Raw genomic sequence first — 13,327 nt, 5'->3', positions numbered from 1 at the left:
GTGCATCAATGAGCACAAAACAAATACCAGATAACGGGATGAGGCTGGTCGAGGGAGGGCATTAGCAGCCGGGGAAAGCAGGGAGAGTCTCATGCAGAAAAGGCATGCAAGCAGATTGTAGAAGAGAGGGAGCCTATGGTTCTGCTACTTAAGGCAATAAAGGGATGCGTCCAATCATGGGGCACAGCTAGGGTGAAGGCACGGACACAAGGGAGGCCAGAGTCCGAGGAGGCTACGGAGCATGTGGAGGGACGGAAAGTTGTAAAGGCTTTTAAAAACTAAACAGAGGAATTCACACAGGACCCTAGAAGCAAGAAGGGGCAAAGAGACAAGGTCTGAGCTGCACTGAAGGAAAACCATGTTGGCCATCATGTGGAGGAAGGAGCAGAGAGAGCCTTGAGGTAACGAGGCCAATTAGGAGGCCGTTGCAATCGGTCAGGTGAGAGGTGACATGCCATGAACCAAGTGGGGGGACAAGGGAACTTAATGAAGGGGCTGGGGGTCAGGTCGATAAACAGGTGGTCAGTCATGTGCACATGTATATAGGTGTGTAGATATGCATATGTCTATATATGTGCATGGTGTGGGGAACTCCCAACACGGAAACATCTCCCATCAATGCAGAGACACTGCTCATCTGTAACTTCACAGTCTTTGCAAATTTTCTGGGGGTCATGGAAGGTTAAGGAAAGGGAAGGGTCCCTGGTTCACCCAGCTAGTATGTGCCTGAGAAAGGATGTAAGTCAAGGCCTTCCAGACTCCTCTACCCAGTAGGCCTTGCAGTCTCTTGCTATCACGGTACAAATTATAATGTAGTTTTGTAGTTTTGTTTGTTGGGGTTGGGGGAGGAGTGTGGTAACCAAGGGAGAGGAAAGGAGACTATGAATTCTTTACAATTAGGCCAAGGGGCAGCTAGGTGGCACAGTGGATAGAGCACCGGCCCTGGAGTCAGGAGGACCTGAGTTCAAATTCTAGCTCAGACACTTGACATTTACTAGCTGTGTGACCCTGGGCAAGTCACTTACCCCCACTGCCTAGCAAAAAAACAAAACAAAAACAAAAAACCCCAAAACAATTAGGCCAGATCAATTCTCTCACTACCCACATCTTTGTAATCCAATGAAGCAAGTGAAAACTAAGAACAGACTTGGAACATGAGCAAATCTGAACCACTACCAAGCAAAGCCATGGCTTAAGTGGCGTGCTGGTGATCTGGAGTGGATCATTTTTTTTCAACATGACAAAATTAATTTTAGTAAAATAATATCAAATGAAATACATGACCATAAGGCCAGAATGGTCTTACTGCATTTCATATACACATGTATGTGTATGTATACATGTGCACATATGTGGGGGTATATATGTACATATCTATGTACATAGATATGTACATAGATATAAAATACCACCAAATTTTTAAAAATAAATCTCACTCCACAAAAAAGGAAAAAAGTAATTGACTAATACTTTTAAGTCCATTAATTTATTTTTTGAAAAAAGGGGGAAAACTTATACCTACATATTGGTTTATAATAACATGACTGCTTTTGTTTTCATGCCTTAACTTCCACAAATTTGCCAATAATTTCATCAAAATTAATCTTCACATTCATGTTGAACAGACAGAGCAAAATTTGTCCATCTGTTTGCTCAGACCTGATCAAAGAACTTTTTTTTAAAATTAATTTTAACTTTGAAAAGTTTCTTTCACATGAAGCAACAGGTATTTTTATTTTTTAAAAAACTTTTAAAGTAAGTTTCTGTTGACATTTTCTGCTTCCACATCAATTCTTGTAACTCTCTCCAGGCTTCTCTGTGTTCATCACAAGCATCATTTCTCACAGCACAGTAACATTCCATCACATTCATATACCACAGCTGGTGCAGCCGATCCCAAACTGATGGACCTCCTCTTTGTTTTCAATTCCTCACATCTCAACAATATGCTACCATAAATATTACAGACTATGTGGGGACTTTTTTTCTTATCAGTGGCTTCCTTGGGTTCTAAGCCCAGTAATAGTTTGTGGTCCAAAGGGTATGGACTTTTTAGTCATTTTATTTGCATAACTCCACACTGCTTTGCAAAGTGGTTGTACCATTTCACAGCTCCACCAACAATGTATCAGTGTGCCTGTGTTTCCACTGAAGCCACTTTTTGGTAATGTACAGGGTGTGAGGTGAACCTTCAGGGTTGTTTTGAGTTGCATTTCTCCTATTAATAATGTGGAACATTTTTTCATGTGGTTGTGAATACTCTGCAATTCTTTTGATAACTGTTCATATCCTTTGACCATTTATCTATTGGGGAATGGCTATTAGTGAATATATACACACATATGAGTACACATATGTGCACACATGTGTTATCTACAGATTAAGTATTTAGTCTATCTGGGATACCAAAACCTTATCAGAGAAATTGGACAACAAAGATTTTTTTTTCCCACAACCACTTCCCTTCTGATCCTAGAAGCATTAATGCCACCTATGCAGAAGTTTTCCAGCTTCCAGTTTCCTTTTCTGCTATAAACACAGTATTATGTTCAACAGTTATTTCACTTTAATCTTTCTTTAAGGTGGCCCTGTTCCTCCTGGCTCTGTTCCCTCACTCCTGATTCCCCTCTCCTCATTTAATAATCCCCCTTCCTCTCCTCCCCTTCAGCTAGTCCTGATTATTAGCTTTTACATTTCATGGTTTTTTGTTCCCCTTCCCAAAAAGGATTTCTCTCTCCCTCTTTACTACCCATCTTCTCTTTCCACTAATGCTAAACCCTCATTTTCTGCTTCGTGACACCCCCAATTATGTTTTCTAGGCTCTCCCCTCTGGGCACTTTCTGCCACTGCTTATAGGCCTTGCCCCATGGAGTCCCCTCTTCCATTGTTTCTCACTTCCAGAACAATGCCAATTACTGCAGGGGTCAGAGGAGACACTGACCCCGTGGCAGGGCCCCGCTTCCACCAGGTCTTTGATTATGCAGCCCATCACTAATCTATGCCTCTCTTGTCCATGTTTTTGTCTACATTTGCCTGGAAATCTCCCCCCTGTGCCCATGCTCTCCCACTCCTCCAGTTGCCCCCGGGGGTTCCAACTCTCCCCTTCCCAGGACAAGCAGACTTTCCCAGCACCACTTAGATCCTTATCTCCCTTCACCCACAGAAGCATTCTTCAGTGGAACTCCCTGTCACCCCTCCACCTTTCACTCTTCCCCTCTTCCCCCTCCTCACCAGCTCCCCTACAGGTCCTTCGCTCTCTGTGACCAGAGGGCACCTTCCCCTCATTGCTAGCCTTGCTTGGGTCCGGTTGCATCACTCACTCCTCTCCTCCCCCAGGCTGCAAGTTGTCCCACAAAAGAAAGGCAGATTCACCTGCAGGCAGGGTGTCTCCAGGCTCTGTCCACGTGCCCCAGGCCCAGATTTCTGCCTTGTGCCCATTTAGAAAGAAGCCTCTTCCTGGTCTCCCTGCTGTCCTTCTGCTGCTTTTCCTGTCCTTGCCTGCTGTATTTATTCACTCTTCTGCATTTCTGTTTTTTGGGGTGTTCAAGGGGCAAACAATCTCTTTAGTTCAAATTTCCTTTCTAAAAATGTTTCAGACTCTCTATTACTCAATGTCCATCTTTTGTCCTATATGGCTCAGCTCACATTTGCAGGACAGGTCACCCGGGGCTGCATCTTGAGCTCCCGGGCTCTTCAGAACACATGATTCCATTCCCCCCCTACGTTTTCTAGTGGTTGTGAAATCGTCCTACATTATTCTAATATCCTTTCCTTGGTATTTAAAGGTCTTTCTCCTCATGGCTTGCAGAACTTCTTGTTTCAGAACTGAGCTGTTAAATTTAACCACTGTTTGTCTTGGAGTTTGCAGCCTTGGGTTTTTTTTCTCGAGGTGATCTGTGAATTCTTTCCATTAGAATTTCGTTTGCCGTGTTCAGAGGGTCTGGGCATTCTCTTGTATTATTCCTTTCATTATGGTGTTTAGGTTTTTTGTCCTATCAGGTTCTCCTAGGAGCCCTGCAATCCTTAGATTGTCTTTGAGGGTTTGCTGCATTGTGAATAGATTTTCTTTTAATGATCTTGTTTTCGCCTCTCCTTTTCAGGGCTGTCCTTCATTTCTGTGTGTTTGCATTTTCAGTCTGTTGTTCTCTCTTTGTTTCTTTTGGGGAGGCTGCTGCAGATTCATGTTGTTCTGTTCTGTTCACTGTGTTTGCTGTGCAGGCCGTAAGGGCTGCTCTCATGCTTCTCATTCCTCTTTTAAATCACTCAGGAACAGTTGTGTCGTGGTTCCATGTTCTCCTCGAATTCCTGATCATTCCTTTATTCTACAGTATTGATTCGTAGATGCCCGAGGTCTCTTACTACATCTGGAGGCCATATTTCCTTCTGCTGTTACTGTTTTTCCTTTTGATTTTTTCTGTTTATCTTCAAGGTCTTTGAGTTTCCCACTTCCTGAAATCTTAAGCACTTTCAGTGCCCCCCCCCACCCCCTCCATTTTCCTTATCACTTCCTTCCTGATTCCCTTCCATCTGATGATAGATCCTTGGGGTCGGGATCTCAAAGGGTCTCAGCTTCCTCCTGACACTGAGCAATTCAATGTTTTATTTTCTTAATTTCTTTAGTTTTAAAACAATTAACAATTTAAAAAATCAGAAATTTCAAATTTGAAGATATTACTTAAACTCAGTAAAATAAGAACTGAAGTAGGATGCACCATTTGCACTTGGCAAACCAAAAGGTTCCCTCTTGCCACTCACTCTGGGTTCCTCTGTTTTAAACTCTAAACACAAATAAAGATTCCAAAGGCCAGAACTGAAGTGACTTCGGTCCTGCTTCTACATCTTGACAATCACTATTTCTAATCTACTCTTCAAATGCAGGAATGTTGTACCACAGCAGCTGGAAACCTGAACTGCGGCTCGAACAAGGCCAAACTGGTACAAACTTACTCTCAAGATGAATCTGCTGGAGCCATGTGAGTTGGGAACCATCTGCATAACTGGGAGTTCTCTGAATTAGAACATGTTTACTATTTTTAATTCCCTGAAGACAACACGCCTTCTCATTGCCTGCACTGGGCAGCAGCTCCTCCTACCTCCCCCTCAAGTTTGGCTAGCTAACACTCTCATGGGTCTGCCCTATCATTGATGTAGACCAGCAGTGACAAAATCCAGAAAAATGGATCCTTGTGGACTACGTGTAGACTCAGAAAACCACAAATTGACTTTATCTGTGTTGTGCTCTGTTTTTATTTATTTGGCTAAGTCTTTCCCAATCACATCTGGGAGTTTTCTGGGCACCTTCTTCAGCACAGACCACAACCCATTCCTACTTTTTCTCCTGAATGGTCTTCCTCCACGCTCTTCTATGGATGACTCACAGACGTTCCACCCAGTACAATCAAATACCCCCTTAAGATCTGTGTACACTAGAACAGAACAAAGGGAGCACTCAAACTGTCATGGGTACTGCATGAGTGACCCACTTCCTTTTAAAATTACCCATTTCCAAAAAAAATACCAAACAAACAAAACAAAACAAAACAAAGTTGGGGCAGCTAGGTGGCACAGTGGATAGAGCTCTGGCCTTGGAGTCAGGAGGACCAAAGTTCAAGTCTGGCCTCAGACACTTGACACTTACTAGCTATGTGACCCTGGGCAAGTCACTTAACCCCGACCACCTCACCAAAAAAACCAAACCAAAACAAAAATTATCCATTTCCTCAATGATCTACCTGACAGGCAATATGGCCTTGTGGAAAAAGAGCTGTGTTTGCAGTCAGAAAGGCTGAGGTTCAAATGTCTCTCCAGACACTGAGTAGCTACGTTGACGTTGGGAAAAACACTGAACTTCAATGTACCTGAGAAGGTACTTTACAAGCTGCTAAGCTTGCCAAGGATTCTATGCATTTGTATGTTTCCAGTCCCTCCACTACCCCAACAGAACATAAGCTCCCTGAAGGCAGGAACTAGTTTTTATTTCATCTCTGTATATCTCAGGTTGAATACAGCGTCAGGCACCTACTAGGTGCTTAAAAATCCTTGTGGAGTGAACAGTCAATCAACCCACAAGCACTGAATAGTAACAGCCTCCGATGTACAGGCACTGTATGAGGTCCTGGGATCACAAAGATTACAAAGCCCTTGAGAAGCTTACACTCTGTCAGATGGGAGCATGACTAAGTGGACACAGAGTTGAACAGAATGCCAATGAAATCATAGGTGTTTGGTCTGCTCCTGGATAAGGCCACTAATCAGAATGTCACCCACTCACTCAAGAAAGTGCCAGATGGGATTACACCAGATTGTGTATTTTGCATTCTAAACTTCCTTCTAATTAGGGCATCAAGCTGACTCCCCTAAAGAAGACCTATGCAAGATTACAGTCCGTGTAAACATGTAAAAGGCTGCACGGCAGGGCTGTCTGGAAAAGCAGCCAAGAGGAGAAGGCAGAAAAAAAAAAGATAACAAGCTTGATAAAAAGAACTCAGCAGATGGAGTGGAATCTACTGTGGGTTTACTAGAAATCAAACAAGTGCTTCAGGGAACTCTTTAGGGCAATGACCTGGCATGGTGGGAAGAGCACCAGGCTGGCAGACAGCCCCAGCTCTACTGACCTGGAGATGTCAAGATCTCGTCCACAGATCCAAGCCCTTCATTTTACAGACGAGCACCCAGAGGCAGTCCTGTGGAGGTCTGACTGTCCAAGCTCAGAGGCAGTGGGAAATGAAGCCATGTGGCTCCTGTAGGTACAAATGCAGTATCCCTGTCCCTCTGCCCTAGGGTCTCATCCTGTCTCTGCCACCCTTATCATGTTACTACTCATTGAATCACTTCATGGGGGACTCAGGCTCCTCAATCCAAAATGGGGGCAATCAGCCAGAGGGTTTCAAACCCAAGACTTACAAAGAATGAGAGGTCACCTCCTCTGCCTCCGGGGAGTTAGACCTACAGTCGCAAACTGAGCACAGACTCTCAGCTCAGACACACCTAACCCTCTCAGAGCCTCAGCTTCCTCAGCGGCAAGATGGGAATAACAAAGTAACAATCCTAGAAATCCTTACCTCAGAAGGCAAAGTGCATTACAAATGGGGGTCATCAGTATCATCAAAGAGGGCCCACGGAGAACCTCAAAACACCCAGCAGTGTCTGCAGGCAACATTCTACTCCAAGAGGAATTCTAGACTGAACATTCAAGAGTCTCACGGTCACCCTTGTCCATCCAATTTTACTGACCCAACGGCCCCGGTAAAGTCCACTGCTCAGGAGACGCCTCAGCTACCTCTGCTCACAGAGGAAGATGAAATGTAAGCGTTGATGAGATGAAGCAGTTTGTCATTAGCCAATTCAGGGTTTGCAATTCTCCTTGAGCCAAGATTCAAAGCCAGAAATCAATGTGATGAGCGCACCACTGCAATAGTGGAGAGGATTTTTAACCACAAAGCACAAATTTAGACCTTGCTGCTAAAGCGAGTCTGTCAGACGTTGCCCCAGCAGAACACCACCAGCTGTTTTGTTATGTTAAAAGGCCTTAATTCACAGCACATCCTTCCTCCTACAACATGGTGGCAAGGATGGTGCCAGCAGTTGCCTCTGGTCCTAATTCTGGGTCCTCCCTGCACTGCAAGGTTTCTTAAAACTTTTTTGTGGCATGGACTCACTGGCAGTTTGCCGAAGCCTTCTCAAACGGTTCTCAAAGGCAGAAAATAAAATATTTATAAAGCACTACATAAATGCCAGCTTTGGTTATTACTATTATCATATCATATATTATTAACACCTGGAAGACCTTGTCATCTCTAAGGGCATCTCTCTTCCATTCGGTTCTGTTTCCGCCATAGTGGAAAGCACCCACGGTGATCACCCAGCTGGCTGTCTTTCACCTCACTCAAGTGTCGGGTAAATGATCTCTTTTTATAAAGCTAAAAAATGAGACTGTATCTAATTCCAGTTTTGTCCTCCCAGGTAGGTGGTGGTGGCAGGAACTTCCTATGGCTTTCCACATCTCTGTTTAGATTCAGATTCAGAAGTATCTAATTTACCATCATGCCAGGAGTCCCTGCTTGAACACTTTCCTAAGCGATAAAGGAACAGCAGCAAAATTGCCTCCCATTCATTTAGGGCCTTCAGGTCTAGCGGGTATTCGCTACACAACAATCAGAATTACTCCTCACATCTCAGACAAAAGGAAACTAAGACACAGACAGACAGGAGAGGAGACCATGCCCACAGCAACCCAAGCGGAGGATAAGATCCAGGACGTGAGGCCCAGGGTCCTGCCTCCGATCACTGCACTGTGCTGCCCAGAGAACCGCAGGATATACATCCACTCTTCCCAAACTTCCATGTGACACAGGCAAGAGGATGTGAAAAGACGAAAGTGCCATGAGACACAAAACTGACCCCCCACAAACATGGAAACCCATAGGAACCAGGAGGCCAAGCCCACTTCCGTTTTCCCAGTACCTGAACCCCAATCCAAAGAGCAATGGCACCATAATGAAAAGCAGCTTTGTTAGCACCCAGGCAAAATACTGGGTCACAAACACTAAGCATTCTAGCTTCAGCTTCTTTCCAAGAGGGAGGATGATACATTACCTGCAATCTGCACCGAGCCATCTTCACCCAGAAGAATATTTCCAGCTTTGACGTCCCTAGATGAATAAACAATACAAATAAATGCTGTATGCCCCACTCAAAACACCGCCCCCCAAATAATCCGGCTCTTTCAGATTATTCCGTATTTTAAATGACCCATGTGATTTCTACCCTGAAGAACTCAAGGGGATTTTTTGTACAAAGACAGAAGGGCGAAAAAAATGGAAAACTTGGTGTTCAGTCACATTTGTAGGATAAGGCAAATGGAGGCCAGTGTGGCTGGACCTCAGAGTGTGCAGGAGAAAGGAAAGGGAGGACGGGATCAGGCTGGCAAAGGCTTTCCGTGCCAAGCAGAAGACTTCCGGCTGGCTTCTGTAGGTGACGAGGAGCCAGAGGAGTTTACTGAGGGGGATGAGAGTGGGAGGGGTACGAGACACGGTCAGACCCACGCTTGAGGACATCACTCTGGCAGCTAAGTGGAGGCTGGATGGAGTGGGGAGAGAGGGGAAGCACGGAGAACAAGGAGAAGGCCACTGAAACTATCCAGGCGAGAGGGAGTGCCCACGTGAGTGCGACAGGGCGAGCAAAAAACAAACAGCCTGGACAACAACCTGGATTGGCGGGGTGAGTTAAGCTCAGTCAAGTCAGCAGGCCTTTCTCAAGCAGCCACTATGTGCCAGGCACTGGCAGTTAAGGTGGTACAGTGGATAGTGCCCGGGGCGTAGAGTCAGGAAGACCTGAGTGCAAATCCTGCCTCAGACACAAACTAGCTGTGTGACGTGGGGTAAGTCACTTAACCTTCTCTTTGCCTCAGTTTCTTCAACTGTAAAATGGGGATAACAACAGTCCCTGCTTCCCAGGGTTGGTGCGAGGATCAAATGTAATCATACCGTGAAGTGCTTGGCACACAGTAAGCATCTAATAAATGCTTGTTCCCTTCTTTTCTAAGCATGGGGGACACAAAGAAAGGTTAAAAAAAGTCCAGTCCCTGATCTCAAGAGCTCAGGGTCTAAAGGGGAAGACAGCATGTTAACAATTATGGTCAAACTCAAGACATAAACAGGACGCATTTGAGCTAATCAGTGGAGGGAAGGCCTGGGTTTCTTGCAGAAGTTGGGATTTGAGCTGGGACCTGAAGGAGGCCCAGGAAACCGGGAAGTGGGGAGGAGGAAGAAGAGTATGAGTGAGGAGTCACAGATGGAAGCGAGGCTGTGAGCCTCGGTGACTGGGGGCTGGGCATGGCCTTGACAGTGATAGAAGAGTTGGGAGGAAAAACAATAAATCCGAGGCTGAGCGATCCAAAAGCCAGGCGCGCAGGGCTAGCACTCAGGAGAGGGGCTGACGACTTCTAGCTGAGAACATCCAATTAAGTAGAAATACTCCAAGACTGCCTACGTTCAATGAAGGTTCACAGCACTTCTGTGGTACAGGGAGAGGAGGGCAGGTACAAAACAATAAGCAAACGGTCTTGGGAATTCAGGAGCAGGGGCCGGCTTCACCAGAATTTCAACTTTGAATGAATATACATACAGACGGCTTCATATTCTAAACCAAGGACTTCGCTCATTAAATGACAATTATGATGGCTTTGTGATAACTAAAGGATGGAGAAGCTCAGCCCAGGAAGGGGTTAGCTTTAACCCTAATCTTTCACTAGTGTATGCTGGAAATCTCCTTCCTGTTATTTCTGTTCCTGAGCACTGATTACAGGTAGACCACACCTAACATTCTTCACTGGCCCCAGAAACTACAACTAGGTAAAACACCACCCTAGAGGTCAGCTAGGTCTATTCAAACAATTTAACAAATGAGAGAAAGGTTTTTTAGGTGGCTAATCTTTGGCCCACAAAAGTTTAAAATGGGAGGAGAGGTGTGAGGAAGGGGAAGAAAGTAGTGAGGAAGGAGGAGAAGAGGGATAAGGGAAAAGGGGGTAGGAGATGTAAGCAAAGAGAGGTGAAAAAGGAAGGGAAGACGGGACCCTCCCTCCTGCCCCCAACCCTGACTGGAGAGACCTGCTGTTGTCCACTAGAGGGCAGAGGGATGGCCTCAGGGGAGAAGGCCAACCCTGGCAGTGGGGTGATACAGCAAGTTTGGAAATATGTTGGTTGAGACATCGTTGGGGGTCACAGAAGAGGAAGGACAGGAAGCTGCCTTCCCCTTCTCTTTTACATTACCGGTGGATTTGTCCATTTTTATGCAGATACTCCAGGCCCTCCAGAACCTCTTTGAGAATCGTGGCAATGCAGGCCTCATCCAGGACTCCACTTTTGTGTTCCCCCTTGGCAACAATGTGCTTAATAATATCCAGAACAGACCCTAAAGACAGAAGACATGTCACCATTAGCTTCCAACACTGTTACTGGCACAATGCAGAGCTATCTGCAGTCAAGACATACTGAAATCATTTTTACTTTACTTTTCAAATTCAATTCCTGAGGAGTTAGGAGACCATGACAGAAGGAAGTACAGACACTCCAAATCAGTAATTTGCTTTCAAATGAAATCCACCGCAGAAGGCAAATATGAAAATGGCTCTCCTCCAGGAAAGTGGGGGAGAGGGGAGGGTTTGGGAGGAAAATAATGACTTTTGTTTGGAATCTGAAATGTCTACAGGACACCCAATCTGGGCTATCCAAAAGCCAGGAAGGTGGGACTAGAGCTCAGGAGAGAGGGCTGACCATTTACATTTGAGAATGTCTAATTAGGTAAAAATGCTCTAAGACTCACAATGTTCAGTGACGTTTCACATTATGTTTTGTTGTGTATGTAGAGATTAGTTACAAAACAATCCCTGAGAAGTATGAACCTATGAGGCATACATACAAGTGAACCTGGATCTAAGCTTTTCCCAGAGATATGGCTGTACCAGTGATGTCCAGAGACAAGAATCCAGCCCTCAAAAAGACTTCACCTTAAAGACTCCCTACAGCTCTCTGCTAACAGCACCCCAAATCAAAGTCCCCCTTGTAGGCTGGCTTTGTAGGAGGAATCATTGTTCTAGGGGCCACTGGGTGGCGCCATAGTGCCTAGAGTGCTGGGCCTGGAGGCAGAAAAACTCATCCTCCTGAGTTCAGATCTGGCCTCAGACACCTACTAGCTGTGTGACCCCGGGCAAGTCATTTCACCCTTTTTTTTGGTGGGGGGGGGAATGTTGCTTCAGTTTCCTCATCTGTAAAATGAGCTAGAGAAGGAAATGGCAAACCACTCCACATCTTTGCCAAGAAAACCCCAAATAGGGTCATGAGGCGTCAGACGTGACTGAAAAACGACTGACATCTCGCTGTTTTAAGGACTGACGCAGGAAAAGAACAACCACCAAGGAACACTGACTGGGTCAGAGCAAAGCAATGGGTCAAACAAAAGCTCCATCTGCAAAAGACTCCAAGAATTTCAAGTCTTACCCAGGTCTTTCTCATTCACAGATCATGATCTCAGACAAATCACTATTTAGGCCCTCAGTGTCCTTCTCTGTAAAATGAGACACGGACAAGTTGTCCTGTAAGATCTTTTCCTACTCTAAGCTTCCCTAGGGGGCAGTGATGGAGCCAACATTTGATCCAATGAGCTTTTATTAAGCACCTACCAAGTATCAGACATTGTACTAGACAATGGGCTTACAAAGAAAAAATAAAACCATTCCTGCCCTAAAAAAAACAAAAAACAAACAAAAAGAATTTAAAGTTTTAGAAGCATCTCTAACCTCCAAAAGGGTCACAGAAGAGTGGGGGGTAGGGTGGTTGGGGAGAGCAGTAATGGAATAAAACTGAAAAGCAGGCAGGTTTTTCTTTAAGGAAACAAAAGCAAATCTTGCAGTAATTCCCTAGGACTGTAAATCTGGAGCTGGAGAGGACCTTGGAAGCCATATAATCCAGTCTCCCCATCTTAGAGGGGAGGACTAGAGCCCAGAAAAGCAAAGTGACTTGAGTGAAGTCACAGAGAGGACAAGTGGCAATCCCAAACACAGAACTGCATTTGGCAAAGGCCCTTAAAGTCATCTTGTCCAACTGCCAGAGAAAGCGGGACTTCTCAGATGGGAAATTCTAGCTCCTCAGGGAAGGGCATATTTGCAAAACCAGATGCCCACTCATAAAAAGCAGACCACTGGGCCAACGTCAAGGTGGCCTTTTTAAAGTAGAAACGTCTGCTCATGAGTCTTAAGAGTCACCGTAAATGCACACCTGATGAGCGACGGTCAATGTTCCATTAGTAAGCACAACACAGGCTGAACAGCACAATGCTACTGCTCCAAATGCCTAAGTAGAAAAGTCATGAAGTTATCGGGGAAAGATGTCACACGTGCATGAACAAAACCAGCTGAGTGGACCCCAAAGACGGCCACTGCCCACAGAGCCCAAGGACTAAACAAAGTCTCTCCGTCCACAATTGTAATCGTTGGGAGTGACTTTATTCTCTCAACACTCCTAATGTGCCTTTTGTGGCTAAGATCCAGCCCTGGCCAGGCCCTCACTGAGCTCTGTCATTAGCTTTCCTCTCCCCTCTCATCCCCCGAATGCAGTCTCACTTCAGGAAAAATGATAAGCCTTACGGTTACAGATCAGAAATAAAAAATGAACCGCCAGGGTGATTCCTCTCTTACCCCAAAAAAGCCAGACCTTTGAGAAGCTGTCAAAGAAGTGATATAAAGACAAACACAATATTTATCTAAACGCTCAAGGGTTTCAGATGAGATTTTCAACACTGAGTATGGGAGGCAGCACGGTGTAGGTGAAGG

General features: G+C 45.2%; 1 protein-coding gene across 4 annotated transcripts in view; it reads right to left on the bottom strand.

Moving 5' to 3' along the window:
• Positions 1–13,327, bottom strand: part of OXSR1 (oxidative stress responsive kinase 1) — a 99,656-nt gene that overhangs the window by 43,736 nt on the left and 42,593 nt on the right. For all 4 annotated transcript variants that reach the window (XM_078152070.1, XM_020970558.1, XM_078152071.1 and 1 more), the window contains exons 4-5: positions 10,770–10,911; positions 8,596–8,651 (exon numbers count right to left, since the gene is read on the bottom strand). In XM_078152070.1, the coding sequence (XP_078008196.1) occupies positions 8,596–8,651; positions 10,770–10,911 (198 nt within the window). The remainder of the gene's footprint in view (positions 1–8,595; positions 8,652–10,769; positions 10,912–13,327) is intronic.

Source organism: Phascolarctos cinereus, unplaced genomic scaffold (assembly GCF_003287225.1).
Source record: "Phascolarctos cinereus isolate Bilbo 61053 unplaced genomic scaffold, phaCin_HiC Scaffold_4;HRSCAF=312, whole genome shotgun sequence".
In the NCBI taxonomy this organism is placed as follows: domain Eukaryota; kingdom Metazoa; phylum Chordata; class Mammalia; order Diprotodontia; family Phascolarctidae; genus Phascolarctos; species Phascolarctos cinereus.
Note: the sequence above shows the minus strand (reverse complement) of the source record. Positions and strands in the feature narration are given on the sequence as shown.